The sequence below is a fragment of the Vulpes vulpes genome, chromosome 6 (genome assembly GCF_048418805.1).
Source record: "Vulpes vulpes isolate BD-2025 chromosome 6, VulVul3, whole genome shotgun sequence".
In the NCBI taxonomy this organism is placed as follows: domain Eukaryota; kingdom Metazoa; phylum Chordata; class Mammalia; order Carnivora; family Canidae; genus Vulpes; species Vulpes vulpes.
This window is the reverse complement of record NC_132785.1, coordinates 65,496,254-65,521,917: the sequence shown is the minus strand read 5'-3', so window position 1 is coordinate 65,521,917 and position 25,664 is coordinate 65,496,254. Positions and strand designations below refer to the sequence as shown.

At 55.4% G+C, this 25,664-nt stretch overlaps 3 protein-coding genes across 16 annotated transcripts; 1 reads left to right on the top strand and 2 right to left on the bottom strand.

The window, feature by feature from the left end:
* Window positions 1-441: 441 nt before the first annotated feature.
* ADCY4 (adenylate cyclase 4) lies at window positions 442-15,790 on the top strand. Of its 13 annotated transcripts, none has more exons than XM_072761280.1 (26): window positions 442-572; window positions 858-1,068; window positions 2,315-2,512; window positions 2,602-2,763; window positions 3,396-3,545; window positions 3,985-4,133; window positions 4,213-4,324; window positions 5,021-5,148; window positions 5,297-5,455; window positions 5,715-5,847; window positions 6,050-6,223; window positions 8,522-8,565; window positions 8,713-8,799; window positions 9,015-9,084; window positions 9,435-9,532; window positions 10,208-10,292; window positions 10,407-10,544; window positions 11,145-11,255; window positions 11,509-11,693; window positions 11,885-11,969; window positions 12,402-12,560; window positions 14,087-14,233; window positions 14,528-14,635; window positions 14,727-14,841; window positions 15,161-15,285; window positions 15,567-15,790. In XM_072761280.1, the coding sequence occupies exons 2-26, from the start codon at window positions 910-912 to the stop codon at window positions 15,717-15,719; spliced, it is 3,234 nt and encodes a 1,077-aa protein (XP_072617381.1). In that variant the 5' UTR covers window positions 442-572; window positions 858-909; the 3' UTR covers window positions 15,720-15,790. The 13 variants fall into 13 exon arrangements, with proteins under 13 accessions (XP_072617381.1, XP_072617378.1, XP_072617384.1 ...); XM_072761277.1 differs by having other exon boundaries at window positions 4,985-5,148; XM_072761283.1 differs by lacking the exon at window positions 5,297-5,455.
* A 1,988-nt stretch (window positions 15,791-17,778) lies between these two features.
* On the bottom strand, window positions 17,779-19,720 carry LTB4R (leukotriene B4 receptor). Of its 2 annotated transcripts, none has more exons than XM_026007622.2 (2): window positions 19,591-19,720; window positions 17,779-18,975 (listed from the first exon to the last, which is right to left on the bottom strand). In XM_026007622.2, exon 2 carries the CDS (start codon window positions 18,917-18,919, stop codon window positions 17,921-17,923), a length of 999 nt encoding a protein of 332 aa, XP_025863407.1. In that variant the 5' UTR covers window positions 18,920-18,975; window positions 19,591-19,720; the 3' UTR covers window positions 17,779-17,920. The 2 variants fall into 2 exon arrangements, with proteins under 2 accessions (XP_025863407.1, XP_025863408.1); XM_026007623.2 differs by having other exon boundaries at window positions 19,595-19,717.
* A 2,660-nt stretch (window positions 19,721-22,380) lies between these two features.
* On the bottom strand, window positions 22,381-25,496 carry LTB4R2 (leukotriene B4 receptor 2). Its single transcript, XM_026007620.2, has 2 exons — window positions 23,905-25,496; window positions 22,381-23,587 (listed from the first exon to the last, which is right to left on the bottom strand). The coding sequence occupies exon 2, from the start codon at window positions 23,575-23,577 to the stop codon at window positions 22,498-22,500; it is 1,080 nt and encodes a 359-aa protein (XP_025863405.1). The 5' UTR covers window positions 23,578-23,587; window positions 23,905-25,496; the 3' UTR covers window positions 22,381-22,497.
* Between the last annotated feature and the right edge of the window lie 168 nt (window positions 25,497-25,664).

Here is a 25,664-nt window from a genome sequence, read left to right as displayed (position 1 = left end):
GGCCTGGCAGAGCTACACAGACGTGCCCCCTCCCATGGGGCTGGACGGCGCCACAGGGACAGTTCAGACTGCGCGGCAGCTGCATCCAGGCTGGAGGGGAGGGGACCGGTGGCAACCCCCTCCACCCCGACCCGAGTCCTAGTCTCCGATTGGGCCCCACATTCTTCCCTACGTTCTCATCAGCCTTTGACTCCAGCACCGCTGCATTCTCCCTGTGACCAAGGGTTCCACTCCCATTTGGACACTTGCTCCCCCGCCCCGCCCCGCCCCGCCCACCCCCTCGCATCTCCCACAGTCCCATTCCCCTTTCTCAAGGGGACCGGAGGGGGGAGGCGACGGCAGTGTTAGGGGAGACAATGAGGGAGGGAGGAGGCCTGGGGAGTCCGCCGCCGCGCACGGGAAGGGGCCGGGCGGTCCGGCCGGGGAAGTGGGAGGGGGCCGCGGCGCCCGGAGGGAAGCGCCTGCCGCCCGGGGCCCTGAGCCACTAGCTCCTCGGCGGCCGGGGCTCCACCACCGGCTCCCCTGGCTCCCTCCTCGGGCCTCGCCCAGCAGCCGCGGCAGCCTCGCGGGCCGTGAGTTGGGGCGGGGCCGGGCGTGGGGTGGGAGGGCAGGAACCCGAAGCTGCTTTGCTTCCACCCCAGCCCCGTCCCCCCGGAGATGAGGCTTTTGCCCGGACACCCCTGCCGGCTGGGTTGGAGGGAGGAGGAGCGAGGGATGGCGCCGGCAGCCTCTCCCAGGCGGCTGGGAAAAGGCTGGGCGGCCCCAGGGAGCGCGGGCGGACGGGCCCGCGCGCGGCTTGACCCCAGCGAGCCCGGAGCGGCCCCGGCACTAACGCGGCCCCGCGCCCGCGCCCCCAGCCCCGAGTTCGCGCTCCGCCCGCGCCCGCGCCGCAGCCGGGCAGGGCCAACCATGGCGCGCCTCTTCAGCCCCCGGCCGCCGCCCAGCGAGGACCTCTTCTACGAGACCTACTACAGCCTGAGCCAGCAGTACCCGCTGCTGCTGCTGCTGCTGGGGATCGTGCTCTGCGCGCTCCTGGCCGTGCTGGCTGTGGCCTCGGCCAGCGGCAGGGTGAGGGGCAGCTTCTGCGCGCGGGGCTCCGGGGTGGCGGGGGCCACGCCGAGAGGGCGCTCCGGGGTGCGGACCTGGGACGAGCTCTTCCCGGTGTGCGCTCCTTGCTGGGACCCAGGAAAGACGTGCGGGCCTGGCTGGGGCTGTGGTGACCCCACCACAGGGTCAGGCCGAGTCCCTGCACCTCTCTGGGCCGCAGCCGCTGGGCCGCTGGGGAAAGCCGAGCTCTGGGTGCTTCTAACTTCTCTCAGGGTACTGACAGACTTCCGTGATCTCCTCCTCCTAGAGGGAATTCAGCAGCGGGTTTTCCCATTTTCCAGAAGGGAAATTACACTGGGCCCCGGGGGAATCTGTTTCCTGGATTTCTTTCTCTCACGGGGGCTGTGGGGCAGCCCTACCCATAGACTCCCAGAAGACGCCCTCCATTCCACTCACATTTAGTCCCCAAATAAAGCTATTTCCAGTTTCTTTTTGTTTTTAGAAGAAAGGGGGTCTTCAATTCCATTTCTGGAAATATCCTGCTCCCAAGTTTTTTCACATTTCGGAGGCAAGTTGGGAAAGCCGCTAAACTGACCAATTCTTGCCGGGCCACCTCGAAGTCCAGGAAGAGGTGGGGACGCAGGGCAGGGGCAGCAGCAGGAGGTTGACGCCCAGAGGGCCAAAGTGTGGTGCTCCTCCCTGGCCTGCCAAGGAGAGGGGTTCCAGGTGCCCCCGGCCGCTGGGGCACTTCTTGGAGGGTGGGGGTAGGGGCTATTCCCAACCTTGTGCCCAGAGCAGGGAATCTCCTGAGCAAATTGGCCAGGTTCAGATACACTCATTCCTAAGTGCCTTCTGTGAGGTAGGATTTTTCGCTTGCTTCAGGACCCCAGGAAGGTGCTTGAATTCCTATTTGACAGACAAGAAAGCAAGCTCAGAAAGGTCCCGGATTCACAAATACACAATATGGGTTCTAGCCAGAGGCTCTGGGTAGGTGGCCCAAGCCTCAAGCCCTGCTGCCACATACCGGTGAGATATAGGTGAGATACAGGTTGAACCGTATGAGATAGCTCTGCAGATTCTAAACAGATTATTGGCAACATCCTATGGTTCAACCTAACCTGAATGACCAGCCCAGGTGCCCTGTCTCCTTTTCCTACTTGAGTTTGAGACACTTTTCAGAAGTGTCCCAGGGGGCTGCCTTTCTTCATCTTGGAGGAGCTCCCCAACTCTGCACTCCAGTCTTGCCGCAAGCAGCCCCTCCCCACAGGATCTAGCCTCAGACCCAGGCTTCCTGATCACTGTGCTGTGTGCGCTCGGCGGCTTCTCACTGCTGCTGGGCCTGGCATCCTGTGAGCAACGGCTACAGCGCTGGACCCGTCCCCTGTCCGGCCTCGTGTGGGCAGCGCTCCTGGGGCTGGGCCATGGCTTCCTCTTCACTGGGGGCCTGGTGAGCGCCTGGGACCAGGTGAGAGGAGCGAGCGGCAGGTGGAGCAGGGGGCAGGAGGACTCCCAGGCCAAGAGCAGCTGGCAGCTTCCCATGCCCCTCTCCCTCAGGTGTCCTTTTTCCTCTTTGTCATCTTCACTGTGTACGCCATGTTGCCCTTGGGTATGCGGGATGCCACCGCCGCGGGCCTTGCCTCATCACTCTCCCACCTGGTGGTCCTTGGGCTGTACCTTGGGCCTCAGCCGGACTCCCAGCCCGCGCTACTGCCGCAGGTGAGAACGCTGGTAGCCCAGTCTGAGCCCGGGGACGGCTGCGCCCTGCACCATTTGTTCCTCTGAGCATGCACCAGCCGCTCACTGAGCTGTGACTCCATTGAAGGGCGCAATGCTAAGCACAGGTACTAACACATACGCCCAGACAGTGCCCTCACGGAGCGGGTACACCAGTGCAGCACAATGCTGCAGACACCAGAAGACGCCTGGGCCCACGGGGAAGGGACTTCACCAGGGAGCCAGAGTTGTGGGCACAGAGGTGGATGATGGAAACTTCACTGGGAATATAAAATTGGAGCTTGAGTAGTTTTGTGCTGCAGCGGACGCAGAGGGACGGTAGATGGTGGAGTGGTATTCCAGGCAGAGGAAACGTGCAAGGGTTTGTGCAAGGGTTTGTGCAAGGGTTTCTAGACCTAAGAGGCCTCGTTGGTGCACAACCAAGTCTAGAGCAGGGGTACTGCAGGGGAGGAGAAGCCCCCCTACAGACTCCCCAGGGTGGCACCAATTACCTGGAAATTCTTAGATCTCTAACTGTAGAGTCCTCCTCAACCTTCTTGGGGACCAACTCCAGCTATACACTTGAGGACTCCCACTCCCACAGAGCGCCCTCTGAGGCTGACCCTCTCCCACAGCTGGCAGCAAACGCGGTGCTGTTCTTGTGTGGGAATGTGGCCGGAGCGTACCACAAGGCGCTGATGGAGCGTGCGCTGCGCGCCACGTTCCGGGAGGCACTTCGTTCGCTGCATTCGCGCCGGCGGCTGGACACGGAGAAGAAGCACCAGGTCCTCGGGCCGGGGGCTGGGCAGGACCGGGGTTTGAGAAAGGAGTTGTCTATATCACCCAGCTGGGCTCCTTAGCAGGCCAAATGACTTTGGGCAGGTTACCTGCCCTTCTCGTTCCTCCTTTGTAAAACGTGGCTACTGTGCACCTTGGAAAGTTGTGTTACGTCTCAAAAGACCTGAAGCTTGTAAAAGCACTTTTTTGATATGAAACGAAGAACTCTAACTCTGGCATTGGTGCTGGGAGTTAAGTCCCTAAATGTGAATGGTGCAGGATGGGGTGCTGAGGCCCAGCTTTATGTGAAGGGGGAGATCTGGGGGGGAGTCCTCTGGGAAGCATCTAGTGGGACTGGAGAAGTGGGTGAGCTCCTAAGTCGTTGGAAGGCTGGGACTCCTGGCTTTTGGTTGCAAGAGGATTGATGTTCATGGTGATCTTCTCCAGGAACACCTTCTTTTGTCCATCCTTCCTGCCTACTTGGCTCGAGAGATGAAGGCAGAGATCATGGCCCGGCTTCAGGCTGGACAGGGATCACGGCCAGAGAGCACCAACAACTTCCATAGCCTCTATGTCAAGAGACACCAAGGAGTTAGGTATGAGAAAGGATGGCCAGAGGGGAGGAGGGGCATGGGCTGAGATCTTGACCCCAGTGATGCAATCTGCCCTCCCCAGCGTGCTCTATGCTGACATCGTGGGCTTCACACGGCTGGCCAGTGAGTGCTCCCCTAAGGAGTTGGTGCTTATGCTCAACGAGCTCTTTGGCAAGTTCGACCAGATTGCCAAGGTCAGAGGGGGCCTCCCTTCCTACCCAGGGCCCTTCAAATGCCCCACCCTGGAGAGCCCCTTCCAAGGGAAACTCCTGACACCTAAGATCCCAGTCCCATTTCAGAGCCCATGTATCCCAATGGAAGATATTCCAATGGAAGTAGGAAACCCTCTCAAACAACCCCAGGTATGGAGCTGTTCACCACACATCTCAAACCTGGAGAGACTTCTCAACATCTCCACAGATGCCCCAACCACAACACCCCCAAATATGCTCAGAACCCCCAGTGTAGGGGCCTGTGGACACTATACCGAATCTAGAGAGATTTTCATATGTTCTAATCTTAGGGAGCCCTTCCAAGGGAAATCTCTGCCCTGTACATCCTCAGCCAAGCTCAGCCCAGCCACCTGTTCAGACCCCAGGGATGCCCCCAACAAACCTAATTTTGGGTGTCCCCCAGAAAACCTCAGTCTCTCGAGGGTACTTTCATGTGCTCAAATCTGAATATACCTTACATATGCCAAAGCTGGGGGAGACCCACAGACCTCAGCTAGCCCCATATCAAGTTAAGGGAATCCCTAGATCTGACCGAGTCTCCCAACTGCAAAATTCTTCAGGAATATCACATTTGCTCCCACTTTTCCTGGCTGCCCTGTGCCTCCTCTGACCTCTAACCAGGTGCCTCCCTCCCCCTGCATACACACACACTCCCAGGAGCATGAATGCATGCGGATCAAGATCCTGGGAGACTGTTACTACTGTGTCTCTGGGCTACCGCTCTCCCTGCCAGACCACGCCATCAACTGCGTGCGCATGGGGCTGGACATGTGCCGGGCCATCAGGTCAGCTCAGGTGGGTGGGCAGGAGGGGTACCAAGGGCTGGATGTGGGCGAGCAGCAGGCAGGGTAGTGGAAGTCCTCTTGGAGAGAGGGAAGGGTGTGGCATTCATAGGGTCAAAGGCAGCTTTCAGACTGTGCCCTATGTACTCAGGAAACTCCGGGCAGCCACCGGTGTGGACATCAACATGCGTGTGGGGGTGCATTCAGGCAGTGTGCTCTGCGGAGTCATCGGGCTGCAGAAGTGGCAGTATGATGTCTGGTCCCATGATGTCACCCTGGCCAACCACATGGAGGCGGGTGGCGTGCCAGGGTGAGAGGTGGGGCTGCAGGAGTGCACAGGAAGAAACCAAACGGGCCCCTCACATGCTGCCACCCGATTCATAATTCCCTAAAATGAGCACAATCCCACGTGGAACTCAAGGGAGATCCTAGCATGCCGGGAGGGGTGCTGGGAGACATATCCTGTAGCACAGGGCCTTGCTTAAAGTCAGACCTCTGGAAGGATCCTTGAAAAAAACTGAGAGGTTTGCAGGCCCTCCTTCCTGATTCCCCCTCCCCCCTCTTTCCAGAAGAGTACATATTACAGGAGCTACCCTGGCCCTGCTGGCAGGGGCTTATGCTGTGGAGGATGCAGCCATGGAACACCGAGACCCATACCTTCGGGAGCTAGGGGAGCCTACCTACCTAGTCATCGATCCCCGGGTAAAAGCCCAGTCTGGCCCCCAGGGGCTGGCCCATCCTAACCACCCACAACCAACAGGCCTGATCTTCTCTCCTATGCCAGAGATTGAATTCCTGGATCCCAGTGTGTGTGTTGAGGGGGAGGAGACCCCATCTTCTAAGGAGTGTTGGGAAGATGTAGAAAATGTTTGTGATCCTGACTCTCAGTCCTCATATGCCCCAGGCTGAGGAAGAGGATGAGAAGGGCACTGCAGGAGGGTTGCTATCCTCTCTCGAGGGCCCCAAAATGCGTCCCTCAGTGCTGATGACCCGCTACCTGGAGTCCTGGGGCGCAGCCAAGCCTTTTGCCCACCTGAGCCACCTAGAGAGCCCCGTGTCCACCTCCACCCCTCTCCCGGTAAGTGCACCTCTGGCATGAGCCCTAGGACTTACTGACTCCACCCCCACTGCCCTCCCAACTTCCCCACACCCACCACCAGTGAGTCATTTGATGACCTCTCAAGATCCTGAACTGTCTGGTTGCTCCAGTCACTGGCTCAGACCTTTCCTTGCCCTTCTTTCCAGAGAAAGAGCAAAGATGACTGTCTTCTGAGCTCACTTGAGTTGCAAAATCCTGTAGCACTATGTCCATTGTTCCCCAACGTCCACTCTGGAATCCTCTTCCATCAGTACCACAAAGACCTAGATGACACTTCTGGCTCCAAAGCCAGTGCTCACAACCATTCCCACCAGAAAACATCTCTATCAAATTCCATTCCTGAGACTGCACACTCTCTTTTAATCCCCACTAGGATTGGGAAGGTGGTGCAAATCAGTTATTGCCCCTCCTCTCCAGCATTTGTGTCAGGATAAGATGAGATGACAGTGAAAATCTCCCATGGTCTTGAAGGAAGTCACCCTGAGCAGTCAGGGGTTGGGGAGAGAGGGAAGAGAGGAAACCAGCCTTCATCCCCCACAACAGCTGGTTCTAAGGGTTGTTGCTTGGTCACAAGCAGTCAGAACCCTCTCTTGCAGGAACTGAGGCCATGATCCAAAAGGCTTGCCCCAGGATTAAGCTTCTCAGCCTGCTTTCCTCCATTTTATCTGATCTTCCAGCCACCTTTCTGCAGATCATCCTCTCAGAATCTTCTCTACTGGGTCAACCCAGTTGGATATATGGGATGACTCCAGAGTACCCTTTCTATGATCCATCTCCCCTCCCCACCCACCTAGCAGGAAAGCAGGCCAGAGATTAGTAGACACTATGGAATGGGGGGATGTCACAGCAGTGATTCAGGAGAATACCTAATTCAGAGCCTTAACATGGGGTAGAAGAAAGATCAGAAGGGCTGAGTGAGCAGGAGAGAGAGAAAGAAAGAATCTAAGACCCTGCTGGCTATTGCAGGATTCCCCCACCCCCACCCCAGGTGGAGGTAGAGCAGAGGGTGGGCTTTGGTGGGAGCCTGGGGACTGTGAGACAGTGCTGGGTGCAATGCCCATGGCGAGATGCCCCCCAGAACCCACGCCAGACTCCCCCAAGACCCCACTAGTGTGCAGACTAAGAAATGTCAGGATGGAGAAGTAGGAACCCCTAGTTCAAGGGTATCTCCGGAAGCAGGACCTCATCAGCCCAGAATTCAGTCCTCAGCCCCTGAAGTGCCAAGCCCTCCGTCAAATGTTAGAAATCCTGAGAATCACATTAGCTTACCCTTAAACAGTGGGGAACTCAGGTGGCAGGGCAGTGTTGGTGCTAGTATACACCATCCACCCATCCCTCCTGCAATTTTAAAGAACCTACTATGTGGCAGGGGCTGGGCTAGTTCTTGAGAAGACAGAAATGAATAAAACATTTTCCCTGCCTTCGAATAACATACAGGCATCGAGCAAGATGGAGAGGCAGGCAGGTAGTTTGAAAAAAGTTAGGCTCAGACCTAGAGGCATAAATGGGCTCATACCTAGATCATCCCTCTTAATCTCCCTTTTCCTCCCCTCTCCCTCTCCTATATTCTAGGATTGGGCTTGGGGGCCCCTGTGACCCTGTGGCCTTCATATAAGCCAGAGGAGCAGGAAAGAACAGTCAACAGACCCCTGGTCCCGGGCAGTGGCCACTGCTCTTCATTCTTTTTCTTGGGACTTGTCTTATCTGCTTTGCTTGTCCTCTCACTTTCATATCTTTGCACACAGTGCACCTTCCTTTTGGTGCTGAAAAGAATGGCTGTGACCAGGTTTGTTTCTCTTCCTTCCTCTTTCCCTTTCTTCTCCATTTTTTGTTTTCTGCTCCCACCACCTCTCAGCTCAGCCTGACCACAAGGGAATCAGAATGTTCTGCTGCTTCACTTCAAACCAATGAGGATTTTTTGGCATGCTGGGGTGATGGGCAAATCCCTGCCTTTGGGATTTGTTCAGTCCTTAGGGAAGATGACCACTCCTCAAGCCTACAGGGTTGTCTCATAAGTGGTAGGAACCAAGGATATAAGAGCATAAGGACCCTGGGTGTCTAAAGAATCAGGAAGAAACTTTAAGGAATAAATGTGGTTTGACCCTTCCCTTAAGGGCTGGTGGGATTTGGTGGAAAGAGGAAGTCATTAGAGGCAGGGGGAACTCACATCAAATGCTCAAGGCCAAGGACGTATATAGACATGGAATGCCTCATGGCAGAGGTTTCAAGGATGCTCAGCATCTCCTCATCTCCCCCTTTGCTGTGGTCTCCCCACAGGAGAAGACGCTGGCCTCCTTCAGCCCCCAGTGGAGCCTGGACCGGTGAGGAGGCCCCAGCAACTCTGACAGCGAGGCTGTCAGCTGTCGGAGTGACCTGCCTCTATCCTCCCTGGGTGGGGGGCTGCTCCTGCTTCACCCACCTACTGTTGAGAATCTCCTATGGTGACAGGTTGGGCTCTTACTGTGCAGGAGCCGTACCCCCCGGGGACTAGATGATGACCTGGACACTGGGGACGCCAAGTTCTTCCAGGTCATCGAACAGCTCAACTCTCAGAAGTATGGAGAACAAAAGGCAGCCGGGAGGGGCGGGAGGGCTGGGCCCTTGCAGTAAGGTAGAGGAGAGATGTGTTTCCTGATGTCCTGGTGGGAAGGGAAGGGCTTCCCTGCTCCCCCCAGGAAAACACACATCTGTCCATCCTCCCCCCCTCACCGTCTCCACCCTGCCCTGCTCTGCCCTTCCCTTTCCTCGCCCACCCCCTACCTCCTACCAGACAGTGGAAGCAGTCAAAGGACTTCAACCCACTGACACTGTACTTCAGAGAGAAGGAGCTGGAGAAAGAGGTGGGTGTGGGGGGTAGCAGCGGAAAATCCTCTAACCTTAGGTCCTCGGCCTTGGGGCGGGGGCAAGCCCTGTGGACGCACCTCACCTCCCAGGTCTGACCAGTTTGTGATCCCGGGGATGAGGGGCTTGTGTTTCTCTCCAAATGGACATCACCCTGTAAATTGAATTACTAGTTGGGGATGGGAGGAAGAAGGGCAGGTCCTTGGAGAACCTGGAGGGGCTACCAGAGACTGCACTGGAGGGTGGGGTCATGAGGCCCGGACATGCACTTCTTGCCTCAAATTGGCACCTCCAAGGTGATGGGCAGCCTTGGTGGGCCCTGTCTCCATACTGACCCCTGCCCTTCCAGTATCGACTCTCTGCACTCCCTGCCTTCAAATACTATGCAGCCTGCACCTTCCTGGTTTTCATCTCCAATTTTGTCATCCAGATGCTGGTGACCAACAGGTGAGAGAGTGCCCCAGGCAAGGGGGGCCCTGACTCACACACATACCACCAGGCTCCTCCTGGTCCTTGACCCACACTTTCTTCCTTTACCCACTTCCCCTTGGCTTCAGGCACTGACTGACCCACAGAGGAAGCGTGTGTTCTGGGGAAGCAGTGATAATCACAGCCTTCATTTTATGATCATACATCCTGTGGACTTCCTACATAATCCAAGCACTTTCACATGCCTGTCTCTGGGTCCTAACAGCTTTTCCATAAAACAGGTTCTATTTCCATTGAGAAGCTCAAATCTCACAGCAAATGAACTTAGAAAGCAGGTCCTCATTTTTAGTTCATGGCTAGGAGGGGCTGCAAGGAGTTGTCCAAAACTCAGCTAGGTGGAAAGCCTTTTGGCCTGAAGGCCCAGAGATTGACCTGATGCAGCCTCGGCCCCTTCATGAGCCCCCTGACCCTACCTCATTAGTTCCTGCCACGCCCCACCACTGCCTTCAACCCCCTCAGCTTTCCTGGATCATCAGTGTGTAATGCCTTTGTTCAGCTCAGACCCCACTGGGGGCCAGTTCAGATCCCCAGGACTGCTCCTCCTCACATATCCCGACCAGGTTGCACAGCACCCTCCTGACACACAGAGCCTCCTCTGACCCGGCAAGTCCTCTCTCTCTTGTCTCCCTTTAGGCCTCCAGCTCTGGCCATCACCTATAGCATCACCTTCCTCCTCTTCCTCCTCCTCCTCTTCGTCTGCTTCTCAGAACACCTGACGGTGAGGTGGGCTAGGGGGTGGAAGCTTGGTGAGCTGGGCCCTTACCACGACCTGGCCCAAGGGATGGGGGAGTCCCCCAGCCCCATGGCTAAGATTCCTGTGCTCCTTCCACAGAGGTGTGTCTTGAAAGGCCCCAAGATGCTGCACTGGCTGCCCACACTGTCTGGCTTGGTGGCCACCCGGCCTGGACTGCGAATTGCCCTGGGCACTGCCACCATCCTCCTCGTTTTTGTCATGGCTGTTACCAGCCTGGTGAGGGCAGAGGGGCCCCTATTCACCCCCATCAGGGCCCATTGGACCTATCAGAGGTTGAACAGGTACTCCTGGATTTGGGAGAGCAGCTGGACTGAGGCCAGGGGATTCTGGCAATGTTGGACAAGTATAAAGAAAAAAAATCAATCTGCCACCTGCGTAATTGTTTATAACACTTCGGTGGACATCCTATCTTTCCTATGTAGGCAGATCTTCATTGTGTGCTCACTCACTATGATTTTGTAGCTGAGTTTGACTAATTTTTCAGAACTTATAATCATTCCTAAAATTCTATCCCTGAAAGACACCTTAGGAATCATCCCCCAGCCAAGTTACAGAAAAGGAAGCTGAGGCCCAGAGAGGTTAAGTGGCTGACGAGATCACACAGTGGATCCATTGGCAGACTAGTGCTCAGGACACCCATTCCTCCATCCCTGACCCCAGTCCTGGGGCTCCCTCTCTAGCCAGAAATAGCAGACTCCTCCCCTTTGGAGGAGTCTGGCCCTGACTCATCCCGAGGTCAGCTGAAACCCAGCACAAGCCACCGTTATACCCAAGGTGAGCCGACTGCCCACCTCAGCCCTTCACCTCTTTCTGCAGTTCTTCTTACCGGCAGCATCGAACTGTCCTTTCCGGGCTCCCAATGTGTCCTCCGTGGCTTTCAACCTCTCCTGGGAACTCCCTGGGTCCCTGCCTCTTATCAGCATCCCAGTGAGTGTTCCTCATAGCCCTGAATCTCTTTCTCCAGAGCCTTCTTTGGCTCCTCCCCCTACCTCCTTAGTTGAAAAACATTCCATCAGGTGGATTGGGATAGACATAAAACACACTTGATGTGTGTTTGTGTGTATGACACCCCCGTCCCCTGGTTAGGACCTGGGCCCTGTGAGGGCAGGGCAGGGAGCCCTGGGATATTCACACCTGTGGCATATGCCATGCCCCTTGACCGCCCTGCCTGGCCCCACAGTACTCTATGCACTGCTGCGTGCTGGGGTTCCTGTCCTGCTCCCTCTTCCTGCACATGAGCTTCGAGCTGAAGTTGCTGCTGCTTCTGCTGTGGCTGGGGGCCTCCTGCTCCCTCTTCCTGCACTCCCATGCCTGGCTGTCCGACTGCCTCATCTCCCACCTCTATCCGGATCCCTTGGACTCCAGGTGCGCACAGCCACTGGACAGAGTGCTCAGGCCCTCTGGGAGCAAAGCAGAGCTGTCCTCACCTCACTGGCCTGAACCAACCACGGGGCAAAGGGGGAGGGTGGCTGAGGGCTACATGGGCCCTGGGGGTAGGGAGGAGGCCATCAGGAAGAGGCAGGGCAAGGGGCAACCCTGATCCGTGGCCTCTGCAGGCCAGGGGTACTGAAGGAGCCCAAACTGATGGGAGCTATCTCCTTCTTCATCTTCTTCTTCACCCTCCTTGTCCTGGCTCGGCAGGTAAGTCACCCAGTTCAGCCTTCTAGGGCTTCCCATATTTGTGACTTGGTCTTTCTCACCCTTTCCCTCAATCTTACATCTCCAGGGTTGAGCCCAAACGGTGTGCCCATTGGAAGCTTCTAAGTGAAACTTCCTGTTCCCTTTCTTTCTCCTTCACTACCCAAGGGAGATGCCCTCAAATCCTCCCTCCCTCATCCCTCCCACCCTAAGTCCAGGAAAACCACCCACAAGAAAGCATCCACTGCCAATTCTCCCTTAGTTTGAATCTCGTTTCAGGGGAGCCTCCCTGGGGATAGTTGCCCCTTGAGCCTTCTCTCTAGACTGGGGAGTGGTGCAGTTTGGGGCATCATGTGTTTGGGGGGGTGAACACTCAGAAGCTGAGGCTCTCCCTGCACTGCGCATCTCCCCTTGGGCCTTTGGCCACCCTGCCAGAATGAGTATTACTGCCGCCTGGACTTCCTGTGGAAGAAGAAGCTGCGGCAGGAGCAGGAGGAGACAGAGACAATGGAGAACCTGACTCGGCTGCTGTTGGAGAATGTGCTCCCTGCTCACGTGGCCCCCCAGTTCATTGGTCAGAACCGGCGCAACGAGGTGACTCCCACCCCAGACTCTGAGCCCCAGATGCCATAGGGACTAGTTTCAGATGAGAGTCTTGGCCCTTGGCCCCACGTCTCTGGACTCCCCAGAGCCCCTGGTGGGTCAAGTGGCTGCCTGTTCCTGTCAGATAGTGCCTCTATTTTCATGAGCTCTTAGGCTTCATCTGGTGAGCACAGAACCTCTGAGTTCTAAGTTCTTACTTAGAAGGAGCATCCTCTCCAACTCATGGCGACTCTGTGCCTTCGAGTGTTAATGGGAGTTGTGTGGAGGACACAGTCCACAGTCCATGCAGCTTTCTGGCCCTGCACTATCAGGATGGTAGCCACTAGCTATGTGTGGCCATTTACATTAAGATTAATTAAAATAGAACCTTCATTTCCACAGCCTCACTGGCCACATTTCAAGTGGTTGAGAGCTGCTTATGGCCAGTGACTGCCATATTAGATGTTGCATATATAGAACTTTCCAACACCATGGGAATTTCCATTTGTAGATGTTAATCGCCATCCTCAAATTTCGTACTATAATCAGACCATCAGAGAAGGTCACCCACATATTTGCACCATTTTAGTTGTACCACCACCACTTCACCCTGTCTGCTATAGAAATACTCTTGGCCTCTCTTGAGGAATGTTAAAAGAAACAGGTCAGGGGCTGTTTCACAGCTTCACGCCATCACTGGTTTCTTTCTTTCTTTTCTTTTTTTTTTTTTTTTTTTAAGATTTTATTTATTCATTCATAGAGACACAGAGAGAGAGAGAGAGAGAGAGAGATCGAGAGGGAGAGAAGAGAGGCAGAGACACAGGCAAAGGGAGAAGCAGGTTCCAAGCAGGGAGCCCGAAGTGGGACTCGATCCCAGGTCTCCAGGATCATGCCCTGGGCTGCAGGTGGTGCTAAACTGCTGCGCCAGTGGGGCTGCCCACCGGTAGCTTTCTGTACTCAAAATTGGCAGTAGTTCTACATCTCCTGGTTTCTTCTCTTATTTACACTGGGACTCTTGTAACTGCTCCTGTTTCTATCTTCACATTGGCTACTAGAAAGCCCGGAGCCAGAATCTAGGACGAACAAGGACTTCGTGTCACCCATTTTGTGAACCAACCTCAAATAAGATTCCATCTTTACCAGCTTACCTTTATTTTCTCATTGTCCCATTTTCCCTATTATTTGATCTTCCAAATAGTAGCCATCTTTGTAAACTGACTTACCACCTTTTAGCAGTAAGATATGATAGAAAGATGATACCCATTGACACCATTTCCATTCTTGAAGAGACTTCTTTCACATTGCTACGAGGTGATCCTGAGTTCAAACCCCTGTCTCTCCTCGAATCATCATGAGACCTAGTCTTTGACTCCCAAGTCACACATCCCTGGGATAACCTGGCCCTATCCCCTCCTTCCTTTCCAATACTTCTTAAATACAGGGGTAAGAGTATGGACGTAGGGAGAAGGGCCCATGCAGACAGACCCACAAGGAGAGGAACGTGGCTTGCTCCTTCATCCCAGCGTCTCACCCCCTAGGACCTCTACCACCAGTCCTACGAGTGTGTCTGTGTCCTCTTCGCCTCAGTTCCAGACTTTAAGGAGTTTTACTCTGAATCCAACATCAACCACGAGGGTCTAGAGTGCCTGCGGCTGCTCAATGAGATAATTGCTGATTTTGATGAGGTGACAACTCCAAGGGTCCCCCAGATCCTTCATTCTGAATGCTAGAATTTCCCACCAGTCCCTCCTGCCCATTTGCTCTCCAGCCAGGAGCCCATCCTCCTCTCCCTGGCCCTGCTGCTCCTTCTCTGATCCTCTAGCTCTCCAGAAACTCTTCCCACGATCCACTCTCCCTCCCACCACAAATCCTGCCCCCACAACCTGGTCCTTTCATTTCCAAAGGCCTCGGGCTGGGCTTCTGAGAGGGAGGAGGGAGAAAGCAAGAAAGCCTGGGGACACAGCCTCCTTTCTGTACAGCTTCTCTCAAAGCCCAAGTTTAGTGGGGTGGAGAAGATCAAAACCATTGGCAGCACCTACATGGCAGCTACAGGCTTAAATGCCACCTCTGGACAGGACGCACAGCAGGTACAGCACCCCTTCCTTTGCTATCAGCCCATGAGGGGCTCACACTGCTGGGCCCTCACTGACCCATCTTGTGGGGCCGGCTTGTTGCTAGGATGATGAGCGAAGCTGCAGCCACCTGGGCACCATGGTGGAGTTTGCAGTGGCCCTTGGATCAAAGCTGGATGTCATCAATAAGCACTCATTTAACAACTTCCGCTTACGTGTGGGTGAGGGCCCTCCCTTGTTGGGGAGGTCTGGGACTTCCTCTTCACCTTCCCAAGCTCTTCCTCCCCTAAGTCCTTTATTAGCTACTCCCCAGCTCACCCCCAGCCCCCTCCAGCCTCCTCCTTGGGGATGGAGCATGAAGCTGCTGGGCCAGGAGCTCTGGGGCTCAGCCACTCCTTCCCTGAGCCACACTTCTCCAGGCCCTCTTTTCCTCTAAGAACTCCAGGCCTTTCACCCCAATTCCTGGAGCTTCCCCTTCCCCTGTCCCTCCTCAAATTCTGCCCACCACCCAGGGCCTCTCTTTACCATACCTCTTGTCAGGGTTGAACCATGGACCTGTAGTGGCTGGAGTGATTGGGGCCCAGAAGCCACAGTATGACATCTGGGGCAACACGGTGAATGTGGCCAGCCGCATGGAAAGTACAGGAGTTCTGGGCAAGATCCAAGTGAGGAGGCCACATTGGAGGCATGGGATGGGGGGATCAGATAAGGCCACCCCCACACTCCAGACTCACCTTTTTTTTTATTATTATTATTATTTAATTTATTTATTCATGAGAGACACACAGAGAGAGGCAGAGACACAGGCAGAGGCAGAAGCAGGCCCCACGCAGAAAGCCCGATGTGGGGACTCAATCCTGGAACTACAGGATCACGCCCTGAGCCAAAGGCAGAGGCTTAACAGCTGAGCCACCCAGGTATCCCGACTCACACCTTTCAATTGCAGGTGACTGAAGAGACAGCGCAGGTGCTGCAGTCCTTAGGCTATACCTGCTACAGCCGGGGCATCATCAAAGTCAAAGGCAAAGGGCAGCTCTGCACCTACTTCCTGAACACAGATTTGACACGAACTGGCCCTCCCTCAGCCACCCTAGGCTGAGACTCCCAACCACCCTCTCTATTCTAAGATCCTCAATAAAAGGACTCGGGGGGCACCTGGGAGGCTCAGTCTGTTAAGTGTCCGACTCTTGATTTCAGCTTAGGTTGTGATCTCAGGGTTGTGAGATGGAGCCCCGCCCGTAGGGTCAGTGCTAGGTGTGGAGCCTGCTTAAGATTCTCTCTCTCCCTCTCCCTCTGCACTCCCTTCTCCTCTCTTTAAACAAACAAACAACAACAACAAAAAACCCGACTCTGGTATCACTGAGGCCAATTGATGTCAGAAGCTTCTCTGGTATAGCTGCAGATCACTTCCTGCTTGCCTCTCAGCAGGATGCTTCTTCCCAGGCTAAACTGAGTGTCTGTGTGTATGCAAGTATGACCATGAGTGTGTTAGAAAGGAGTGATTCTTCTTCACAAGCTGAGGACTGCCTCAGCCTCCCTGCCTGATTCCAGTATTTAGTACACTTTGGAAAGATAAAGAATGTTAGCCACATGACTCAAAATAGGATTTGTCCTTTCTGCTTCCCACCCACAAATATTGGGAAGGAGTAGCTAGGAAAATGTCATTTGACCTTTATTCACTCAATAACCACTAAATAAGCACCTGCTCTGTGCTTCCTAAGCAGCATGGGTGAGAGGTCTGGGAAATGACCTGTCAGGTCACTCCCTGTTTCTGCTGCTATCGTCAAACTGACCCACGCTTTCCAGCCAAGACCTGCAGACAGTTTTGAGATTCTCTTGTTCTCATGTCCCTCAGATTCCTGTGGGTGCAGGTGCTTATATTATGTGGGACTGGAAGCTTCCATGGTTCATTCCTACTTGTTCATATTTGAGGGTCTGTGTGATATCTTGATACCCTAAGTTTGTTACACATGTTGCACATGGATTCTTGTTTTTTCTCCAAGAATAGGAGAGATTCAAAAAATATACTACTACTACCACTACTATACTTACTTCTACTACCATCTGCCTAAAATGCAGTTGGAACAGAGCCAGTCTGAGGCTCTCTAAAACAACAGTCACCCCTCAGAAAGTATGACTTGTCCCTCTCACTTCTGGGAATCCTCATTTCCTAAGAGTGACCACGGTCACAGAAGGCATCAGGCTGTATTTGGGAGCAGGCAGAGTGCTAACACGCAGAATTACAGGGCCTAAGGTCTGATGACTTTGTTCTCAAGTAATACCTCCTTGGGAGATGGAGGGAAGGAAGGCAGTGACCTAGAACATTGCCCACTGAAAGGACAAAGATGAGTAGCAGGAAGCTGGAGCCATGGTAACAGTGATACCATCACCAGCTTCAGGGGAGAGGTCCCCAGCAGTGCCACATGTTCTCAGAACGTCTGCTGATTCAGGGAGTCTGGAGTGATAAGCCCACGTGGGTGGTCTTCGTTGGTCAGCTTCTTCAGGAGTCTGTAGACCTGTGTTGTTCTAAGTATGATCTGCAGAGCACCTGCCTCAGAATAGGGGAGGAGAGGAGGGTCTGGTTTCTGTATCTTTGTGTCCCTTCCAAAACCAAAAGTCATGGGACACCAAAGGATGTGCCTCTCAGCCATTGAGAAGGACCCCCATAAGAGCACCCAGTGGCAACCCCCCCTTGCCCATCACACAGGCAGGCACCCCCAACACAGGATTGACCCAGCTTGAGACTTCTGTTTTATGTTTTATTTTATTTTAAAAAAAATATTTTATTTATTTTTTCCTGAGAAAGAGACAGAGGCAGAGAACCAGGCAGAGGGAGAAGCAGGCTCCATGCAGGGCCTCAATCCAGGGACTCCAGGATCACGCCCTGAGCCGAAGGCAGACGCCAAATCGTTGAGCCACCCAGGGATCCCCGTTATTATTATTATTTTTTAATAAAGGTTTTATTTATTTACTCATGAGAGACACAGGCAGAGGGAGAAGCAGGCTCCCTGCGGGGAGCCTGGTGTGGGCTCCATCCCAGGACAACCGGGACCACGATCTAAGCCCTGAGCCAAAGGCAGCCGGTCAACCACCGGGCCACCCAGGTACCCTCAGACTCGTTTGAATTGCAGAGCTGCCCCGCCCCTCCCCCGCCCCTCCCCCCGCCGGCGTCCTCCTCCTCCTCAGGGTACAGAACTAGGTCAGGCCAACGTGGGGGGCGCTCTGCCGCGAGAAGGGCCATTGTCCCTCCCCCACCAGCAGCAGCGCCAGCAGCACCTCCCAGGCCCAGTTCAGTTCGCTTCACTGGAGCGGGTTGATGGAGTCTGCGAGGGTCTCGGAGGTGCCCGGCTCGGGAGGGGCGGCGGGGCCCCTCACCGTCTGGGCCAGGGTGCCCCCGCGGCGGGTGCTGGACGCCTCGGAGCCGGTGCCCTCCAGCAGCTTGGCGACGAAGCCCACGCCCGCGGAGCGCAGCAGGCCGCCGCCCGCGCACGCGTACAGCACGGGGTTCACGCTGCTGCTCAGGAAGGCCAGCGCGATGAACACGGAGCGGGCCAGGCGCAGCCACACGCCCACCGGCCCCGAGCCCTGGCCGGCCAGCGCCCGGCCCGCCTCGGCCAGGTTCACCACGTGGTAGGGCAGCCAGAAGGCGGCGAAGGCCAGGATGATGAGCGCCACCAGGCGGCCGGTGCGGCGGCTGCGGCGGAAGCGCCGGGCCTGCAGCCTGCGCCTGATGTCCCAGTAGCTGGCCACCACCACCAGGAAGGGCAGCAGGAAGCCGGTGAGGGCCTCGAAGAGCAGATGGAAAGCCCTGAGTCGTTCGCTGGAGTACTTGGTGAAGCACACCAGGCTCTGGTTGGTCGGTGCCAGCACCGTGCGGTACATGATGACGGGGATGGCCAGCAGAAAGGACATCACCCAGATGCTTGCCAGCACCCACCAGACAACGGACTTGGTACGAAACTTCTGGGACACAAAAGGGAGGGCCACCGCCAACGAGCGGTCCAGACTCATGGCGGCAATCAGCAGGACGCTGGCGTACATGCTGACGCCACAGACATAGTGAAACAGGCGGCAGCCAGCCAGTCCAAAAACCCAGGTGCCTTGGCCCACAGAGTGCAGGAAGAAGGGGGCAGTGAGCAGTACAGCCAAGTCGGCCACAGCCAAGTTCAGCACCAACAAGGCAGTGACAGAGCGCTTCCGCATCTTTACCAGGATGCTCCACACCACAAAGCTGTTGCCTGGAAGCCCCACAGCCAGCGCCACTGACAGTAGGATGATAGTCAACGGAATGATGAACATGACACCTAGTGAGGAGGTGCTGCTCACGATGTGGTGTCCGTGGCCACTGCAAGGACCTGGAGAGTGAGGGCGAACATGAGCATGAGGGTTGGGGACCAAGGTTTCCTGAGACCCTGGACACTCCTAGCTTGAGTACTCTAGCCTGTCTCCAAGATCAGCAGTGTCAGTTGCCCCTCTGCAACCTCCTGCCTTCATCGCTGCCAACAGACCCATCCTCGGGGGATCTGGCTGAGCAAAAAGACTAATTTTCTAACTGGACCATGGGGCTCCTTCCTACACACAGACCCCACTGCAAAATACAGAGCAGTAGCAGCAGTAGTATTTCCATAACCTTTCTGCCTCCTTCCCTTCTGAGACCCAGAACAAAATGGGGGAGAGGGGCCTTTCTTACCAGTGATGCACCCCTCAAAAGGCTAGCTTCTCTATCACTTGCCAGGCCCTTAGCCTGCTCAGTCCCATTGACTTCTTCAATCATATACCCACTTTCTCCAGAGATGCCCAGAGCCCACCAGGAATAATAGGGATGGCGAGCAGTTTGTGGATAGGAGACAAGAAGAAATCCTCCCCAGTCCTTTTCCCACTGGTCAGGCTTTCTTTGGAAATTCCTCTGCACCTTCTCTCACCATTGTATCCTGCTCTACCACTACTTCCCCAACTCCCAGGATACTTACTTACAGGCTTTGCTGGGTAGTGGTTGGAAACTGGTGCCAGTCCCAAGGTCAGGGCAGAGTGGCGTAGCCTATTCCCAGATTGGCCCCAGTTCCAGGGTCCCAGCCCCAGACCTGGGTGCTGTCCGCTAAGTCTGCCAGAGAGGAAGTACCGAGAAGCCGAGGAGGGGGAAGATACATCTTCCTGAGGGTGGGGCTGAAACTCCTAGCCCTCCCTTCACTGGGGGGGGGGGGGGGGATAGTCTTTGTGTTCCAGAAGAGCCTAGCAGGGAGGAAGACTCCTTAGGGGTGGGACCAGATGAGAAGAGCCTAGGAAGGTGTAGTGAGAGGAAAGAGAGGGTGAGGGGAGTGAATAGGCTCGGGTGTGGCCTCAAATGCAGGTCTAGACTGGAGAATTGGAAAGAGTAATAAACTGTGTCATACAGGAGAAGGAGGGAAGGAAGCCAGAGACAGGAAATGGACTCAGATTGGGAGGCCAGAAGGTTGGGTATCTTTATATGTTGTATAAATATTGTAGATTTTTAGATTAACAGGAAGTGTAGGTTAGACGTGTGGCTTAGTTATGGGTTTGGGTTTAGGTAACATCAGGACTTAAAGAGGACAGCACCCTGTCTTTGGCTTGGGTTCAAACCATGAGTGACTTTGGAGAGGGAGGGCTCTCTTCCAGCACTCCCACCTATTCCCTCATTTAAAAGGGTTGTTTCAATTCTAAGAAGCCAAAGTCCAAAGGATCTCCTTAGTATGGTACAAAATGTCAATTTCTTCCTCCTTCCCTGGCCACTTGCCCTGTGCTTGCCCATGTGGCCACTGCCACATGGATTTGAATTTAAGATCTGAGCACTGAGCAAAGAAGTCAGCACGACCTCTTTCCTACCTTCCTGTAGTTGGCTGTCCAGTCCCACTGGACAGAGAAAGTAGAGGCTGAGCATAGAGAGAGGAAGTGGGGGCAGTGATGCCCCACACCTGCCCTGCCAGGAGGGGAAACCAGGAATGTGCAAAGGGAAACAGCCCCCCAAAAGGCCACTCTTCTCCTTGCTTGGAGGGAGGGCAGTTTCCCCCTTTAACCTCTCCTGCAGAAGCTAAGATCTGATAAGTCTTTCCTTTGGTCTGCCTGTGAGCCATACTGCTTCCCTGCCAACTCTCACTTGTCAAGAGAGATGTGGCATAGAAGGATGGTCATTGAGGTCCCTTACCCTTATGCCCACTTTCTCTGCTTCGAGAAAGGCCACCACAGAGTTGACCCAATAGCTATGAGGCAGAGGATGTGATGCAAAGAAATGTGCTGAAACCGCAGCAAGAAGGCAGAGTTGAGGAAGGGCTCTCTGACCACAGAAGTTGTGTGAGACAGGGGCTACGGAAGAGAGGAAGTTAGGGAGCCTCTGCCCCGGCACATGAGAACAGGAAAAAGCCCCTGCCGTCGGTGTCTGAGGATGAAAGTTCTGGCTTGCTGTTTCAGGGTCAATCAGAGGCTCCTTCTGATGAAAGCTGTGTTGTCTTTGCCTCCTCTAACAAACTACTCCCCAACCCCATGTCTCTCAATGGCCTTTCTTCCTCCATCTTCAGACTAGATACTCTAATCTAGGTACTAGATCCAGAACTCCAGACCGCCTCAGTTTGGGTGGCCCTGGGTGACCCTGAGGCCTGAATTTCCTTTGCTATTTCTAGGCCTCTGCCTGGGTGATGTAAACATCACCAGAGTAGAACTTGTGGTGATGGTCTGAGGGAGCACTCAGTTGACCAACCATCTAAGTTTGCCAGGGACTGAGAGGACTGGGACAAGAGAATTTTTGGGACTAAAACTGGGAAAGTCTTGGGCAAACAGGGATGAGTTGGTCACTCTAGTGACCACACCTGTGTGTGGTCATCCACTAAAAACAATCCTATCCTACATCCCCAAATGCAAAAGGGCCAGGATCCAGAACTGTCTGGGGAGCTAGAGATGGAGGCATTCCAAAAGATCGCAGCCAAAAAGTATGGAGGGTGCTGAATAACAGCCAGCAGGGGGAGCTATGCAGGAGCAATAACTTCTCCTCTTGGGAGGAGTCAAGACTTGGTGGAGAAAAAAAGGAGACAAAGGAGAGGTGGCACCTCCCTGAAAAATTCTTCCTGTCCTCCAAACATCCACACCATTCCCCAGACCTGCTCATCTCAGCCCCAACTCAGCCCCAAATGTCCCCAGGGTGAGCATGTGCCTGCTCCCGAACTCTGGTGAACTTTGGGAAAAGAGTTGGCTTCAGAGAGGAAGACAAATCTGACTCCCAGGGCTCCTCCCCAACAGTACCAACTGCAAGACAGGAAAGCTTTCCTCTCAAACTCCACAGATTGTCTTTCCCCTTCCAGAGCCAGGGTTTTCTTCACTCAGCTCTTTCAGACCCCAAAGAATGGATCCTATCCTCATTCCTCATTCAAGCATCTATACCTTTCCTTCCTCTTTCTTCCTTTATTTCCAGAGTGGTTCAATAGGTTGGCCTGAGGGAACCAGGCCACCCAGGCTGAGGAGGATAAGTCAAGATGCCACTGAAGGCTGGCAGTGCCCAGCTTTGGACTGACCCAGTGGGGAACCAGGTGGCTTCAGTACAACTCAAGCATGATGGACTACCAGTGGGGGCATGCTTAAGCCATCATGGAATGCCCCCACTCCAGTGTATTTCACAGTAGCTATTGGCAATAAGTAAGCAGCTCTGGTACATGGGCACATGGCAACCCGCAAGCACACAATACCATCACCGCTTGCAATCCCTCAGTTTGGAGGAAACTGGGCCTGCCCCAGGTATATAATTCTGCCCAGAAAGATCTAAACTGTGGCCAGAGAAGCATCCCCCAAATGCTGCAGAGTGGTTCCCTGAGTTCTGCAGGGAGGGACGATGGAAGGGAATAGGGAAGAGGCAGGCCCGGTTGTAGGGTTTGGAGTCAAGGGTCCCATCTCTGACTGTCCTTCTCCAACCCGTCCCCGGGATCTCCACCGCCTCGGTGGCCCTGCCCCACCACTTTGAGCCGAGGGGTAGCTCGGAGCTCCATGGTCCCCTCCCTGGAGCGGCCGCCACCTCGGGCGTCTCCTGAGCCCTCAAAGAGCCTCGTGAGGAAGCGGGGGCCTGCCCGGGGCAGGAGATCCCTGGCGGTGAAGACGTAGAGCACCGGGTTGACGCTGGAGCTGAAGAAGGCCAGAGCGGTGGTTCCAGCTCGCGCAGCCTGGCCTGCACCGCCCAGCCTTGCCAGGGCCCCTCCCGGCGGAGCCAGCGCAGCCGCCACCTGCAGAACGTTGACCGCGTGGTAGGGGGCCCAGAGCAAGCCAAAGGCCAGCACGATGGCACTCACCAGGCGGCCTACCCGCGACCCCTGCCGCCCAGCGCCCCAGCGGGCACCCCGCAGCCGCGCCAGTGTCAAGCCGTAGCAGCCGAGCACCAGGCCGAAGGGAAGCACAAAGGCAGTCAGGGTCTCCAGGCTCAGATGGGCGGCGGCGTGGGCCGGCGACGGGTGGCACAGCTGGCACACGCGGTCTCCCCACAGGTGGCGGTAGACGGCAGCCGGGGCGGCGAGCAGCAGAGCGGCCAGCCAGACGGCCAGCAGCAGGCTGCGGGCCAGGGCGGGACTGCGCAGCCGGGGCGCCAGGAAAGGCCGGGTGACAGCCAGGCAGCGCTGCAGGCTGAGCAGGCTGGTGAGCAGGACGCTGGCGTACATGCTGAGCGCGCACACGTAGTACACGGCCTTGCAGCCCGCCTGGCCCAGCGGCCACGCCTGCCCCGCCAGGAAGGCCACGAAGAGGGGCGTGAGCAGCAGCACCGCGCCGTCGGCCAGCGCCAGGTGCAGCGCGAGCGTGGCCGCCAGCGGTCGCCCCCGTGCGGGCCGCCAGCCCGCCAAGCTCCACACAACGAAGCCATTGCCCGGCAGCCCCACCAGCGCCGCCAGCAGCAGGAAGGCGGTGCCGGTGACCCGCGAGGCCTTCCAGCTCAGCAACGTTTCGTTCCCCGGGGGCCGATAGCAGGCCGACATTCTTCTGCACCTACCAAGGGGGACGGAAAGGGCCATGGAAGGCATTCAGGGGTCGGGGCAAAAGCCCACGGTACCCCTTTCTGCCAGATGAGAAGGGACTGTGTCTCCTCCTGCTTCTGTCTCTTCTGTCTAGGAGAGAAGACCCTAGCCGCAACGCAAACATGATTTCTTGGAACCCAAATCTCCTGCCCCAGTCCTGACTCCCAGGCTCTCCCTTACCTCCACCTCCACCCATTTAGCTGGGCCCCTCCTCTGGCCAGCCCCCTTCCTACGCCTGAGCTCAAAGTGAGCAGTGGGAAGTAAAGGTCCCTGAGCCAATCTACTTACCCAGCTGGGAGCTAGTAGGCTCGGAGGCGTACAAGGGGCATGGAGAAGCTGAAAGGCGCAGCAGCAGCAGTGGGTGAGGTGTCTACTCCTGTCAGGTTTGCAGTGTGAGATTAGAATGAGGAGCGATGAGGTGGAGCTCTCTCTTCTCAGGCCTTTCTTGGGCCCCCTCGGGCATTCTACTCCTTCCCATCACTAACACGTCCAGGCGTGTGAGAGGCCGCCTCCCTGGGAAACAGGAGAAGCTGAAGGGTACAGGTAATGTTCTCTGATTGTGTAGGTGAGTGGGGACACGGCCGAATCCTGACTCTGGGTCATGTATCTGCACTCATCCCTCACCCACTTCTGGCCCCAGTTACCCCAACCCTGCTGCCGCCTGTTATGCTCTCAGGCTTCCCTGACCTGCACTCAGCAGAAGTGACCCAAACTCAGCTTCCTCAGCTTCCTACCTACACCTGTCATCTCTTACCTTAGGCCCTGCCCCAGTCATCCCCCACCCCCCTCCCCAGGGGCTCTCACTGGGCTGTTAGTGACAGCTTCCAGTCTTGGTGCTGAGTTATGGGGGTGCACGGAGGTACAAGGAGCTTATAACCTCCTTGAGGAATCATAACACACAACCTCGAAGAGACCCTAACACCAGGCCACATCAAGATACAAGATAAGAAGAAAGGAAATGGTGCGTTAGTAGAGACATACTGACAAGAAGTCTCCTCTAGGTGAAAAGGTCAGGCAAAGCCTGGAAATGGAGAAATTTGAGGGAGACCAGGTACATTGATAAAGTTGAGGTAAGGGGAAAGACCCCTTCCCAGTCAGCAGCTGGAACTGGGGGCTCCTTGGGGGCAAGGACAGTATTGTCTCAGTTTGGGTTATTTCCAAAGCACAGCCTGAATTAAGGGCGTGGGTACAGGTAATCCTGCAACTGGAAGGTCTGCTCAGGGAGCAGGAGTGAGGGAGCAGGGGAGAAGAGGGGAAAAGAAAGCGAGGAAGAATATGCTCTTGAGTCTCTTCAGTAGGGATCAGGAAGCTCTCAGAATTACACAGAATGCCTTCCAGAAAGACAGAAGACCGGGGCATTGGTGCCTAGCTTGTATCCCCCATGGTTTGAGGGCTGTCCCAGAGGCATGATACACTTGTCAGGGGGCTGAGTAGGCTGCCACAGCTTCAGACACCTAGGCAGGAAAGCAGATTTACACTCATGTGATGGGTTCAGTCTTAGTGAGAGTCTGGGCTTCTATACAAACGTCCCCCACAACTGTGGCTGAAATCAGAGATGGAACTCAGAGCACCAAAAGTTAGTCTTAATGCCCTCAAAGGACACCTCCCCTCTTCACATTTCCTTCATGCCCATTAAGTGGCCAAAAGAGAAAGATGAGAGAGAAAGTGCCTAATTCAGTGTGGCTACAAAGAGCAGTTCTGGAGAACAAAGCCAGAGAAATGTTGAAGAACCAGCCCCTCCCCTAGATCAAGGAGGAAGAAGCAGGAAAGCGGGAAGCCAGGGTCCCCTACAGGATCCTAGTGATCCTGGATCCATGGAGCACAATCCATCCTCCCCTCACAGCCCACCCTGGCACACTGCCTCACTCCTCATTTTGTCCAAGTCCTACCCACGATCCCACCCTCAGCCTGGCCCCTATACTCCCAAAGCTGCAGTTTACAGCTCTCACAGTAGGTGGCAGCAAGTACAGCACACATCACATACATGCAGCTTCTCAAGGATTGGGAACCAGAAACTATCCCTAGAAATTCTCTCCATAGAAAGACCA